The sequence below is a fragment of the Engraulis encrasicolus genome, chromosome 3, assembly GCF_034702125.1.
Source record: "Engraulis encrasicolus isolate BLACKSEA-1 chromosome 3, IST_EnEncr_1.0, whole genome shotgun sequence".
NCBI classification, from domain to species: domain Eukaryota; kingdom Metazoa; phylum Chordata; class Actinopteri; order Clupeiformes; family Engraulidae; genus Engraulis; species Engraulis encrasicolus.
The window spans coordinates 2858948-2861447 of NC_085859.1; the positions used below are offsets into that span (position 1 = coordinate 2858948).

General features: G+C 44.2%; 1 protein-coding gene across 1 annotated transcript in view; it reads right to left on the reverse strand.

Moving 5' to 3' along the window:
• The window catches only part of LOC134446456 (hemicentin-1-like), a 77172-nt gene that overhangs the window by 44952 nt on the left and 29720 nt on the right, over positions 1 to 2500 (reverse strand). Inside the window, exon 17 of the mRNA XM_063195822.1 lies at positions 2121 to 2285. Coding sequence (XP_063051892.1) covers positions 2121 to 2285 — 165 coding nt within the window. The remainder of the gene's footprint in view (positions 1 to 2120; positions 2286 to 2500) is intronic.

Here is a 2500-nt window from a genome sequence, read left to right on the forward strand (position 1 = left end):
TGTGTGTGTGCGTGTGTGTGCGCGCCTGTGTGTGTATGTGTGTGTGTGTGTACCTGTGGGCAGTATTCTGTAGTGTCCTCCTCTGTTTCCCAGCTGTGTGTGTGTGTGTGTGTGTGTGTGTGTGTGTGTGTGTGTGTGTGTGTGTGTGTGTGTGTGTGTGTGTGTGTGTGTGTGTGTGTGTGTGTACCTGTGGGCAGTATTCTGTAGTGTCCTCCTCTGTTTCAGTGTTAATTTCGTCAGCTTTTTTAAATTTAGTCTTAGTCTTAGTCACAATGACGAAAATCAATTTTAGTCTTAGTCAAATTTAGTCATTGCCTTCAAAATTTAGTCGTAGTCTTCGTCTAAATGACGAAAATTAATTTTAGTCTTAGTCAAATTTTCGTCATTTTAGTCATTTTAGTCATCATTTCACATTTTCGTCATTTTAGTCAAATTATTACACAAATTATTACTAGATAGCCTAGTGCAGCAAATATTCACATTGATACTAGCTTATTTTCCAGCAAAACCCAAATCAGCCCTGTAAAAGTAATTTCAACAGCATAGAGCAAAGGAGCATTAGACACACACACACACTTCCAGGTGCAGGTTGCGCTCTCTCTCTCTCTCTCTCTCTCTCTCTCTCTCTCTCTCTCTCGTGCATTAGAAGCTGCTGCGTATTATTTGCTTTTGAATTTGATCACGTAGGCTACAAGCTCTTCTTCACCTGACCGCGTGACTCATAGGAGCCCTATACTTCACGAAATGAGTGAGATACGGTTGCTCATAGCCTGCAGATTGCAGGCAGTGGGAAGACCAGACATGAAGTCCAAGAAGTTTCTCTGATATTTGATAGTGGCTCCCCGATGGCCGCGAGTCAGATAAAATATTCCTGATTTTAGACTATGCAAGTTCGCGTTATTTCGATTGGCAATGCGGGGCAGAGAAAGATAATGGCTCGTGCGTCATTCCTGGAATACTTCAAATAGCCTAGATAACGCGCACTTCGTAGGACGCCCGGCCTGTAAACGTCCTGGGGGCAGTTGGTCTATGCAGACTGGACGACAGAAAGGACATTGACAAACAATGGTTGAACACTAATTCTGTTTTGTTTGTCGGGATGTCGAGGGTCGATAAGCATCTCCAAGTTTAAGCAATGAGTTTTTAGAACGTGGGATGTCTGGGAGACGCTATACGCATCGCATGAAGGGATGTCGGCTGCCTTGGGTCTTTCAGCGTTGCCCTCGATGGGAACAAATTTCTATTCTCCGCACTTTAAACCCTGATCGCCCACACATTGATTCTTATCAAAACTACAGTAGCCGTGCCTCTGTTTAGACTACTTAAACAACTTTTCCCCTGTGGCGCACGCATCTCTTAAACGTCTACCGGTGTGTCTGATCTAAATAAATGCATGAATCCGATCTTCATGATTTGCTTGCAAACTGCCTATTCATACGGTTAAACAACCAATATAGCAAACATTACAAAAGAACGGACAACGGACGTCGGTGTATGCGTACGTGTAAGTGGAAAGGAGAATAGAGGAAGCTCGAGGAGTTTTAAAATGACAGCATCAGAGGAAGATTGGCGCGAGTGACGGTAGCACTATTATCATGACTGCACAAACACACATGTCTTCGTTATGGACAAAAGGGTTGAACATGTTTCAAAATGAACACTTGCCTCAACGTCGACTCTTTCTTTTTCTCTTTCTGGGAAACATGTTAGGGTCTAAACTGAACAGGACTCACTGAACTAGGCTACTACTGATTGAGCTGCACCAGGGCCAGGATTGCCAGCAGAGACAAACAGGGCAACAGCGCATAATCTTCTATGAAATTCAAGAAACGATAACAGTAACAAATGAATTTTAAACAATAAAATTTTTAATAATGTCCATTCGTCCATGGCTTGTAAATTTCGTCTCGTCTTAGTCTCCTTAACGAAAATAAATGTTTATTTTCGTCATATTTTTATGTTCTGGAAGCAATTCTGTGCGTCATCGTCTCATCATCGTCACGGGAAAAAGGGGCGTTGACGAAATATTTTCGTCATCGTCCTGGTTGACGAAATTAACACTGCTCTGTTTCCCAGCTGNGTGTGTGTGTGTGTGTGTGTGTGTGTGTGTGTGTGTGTACCTGTGGGCAGTATTCTGTAGTGTCCTCCTCTGTTTCCCAGCTGCGCCCCGTTCTTGCTCCAGGTGACGAGGGGTTGAGGCCGTCCGGCCGAGTGACACGGCAACGTGACAGGGGACATCTTCACCGCAGTCACCATGGTTACGTCGTCCTCAATGGTCGGGGGCACTTTGAGGAGACAGGGCAGGACAAGAGCTTGATTATGATTGGTCAGGAGCTCTGGGGACAGGACAAGAGCTTGATTATGATTGGTTAGGAGCTCTGGGGACAGGACAAGAGCTTGAATATCATTGGTCCGAAGATCTTGGGACAGGACAATAGTTTGAATATCATTGGTCAGAAGATCTTGGGATAGGACAAGAGCTTCATTAAGCTTCATTAAG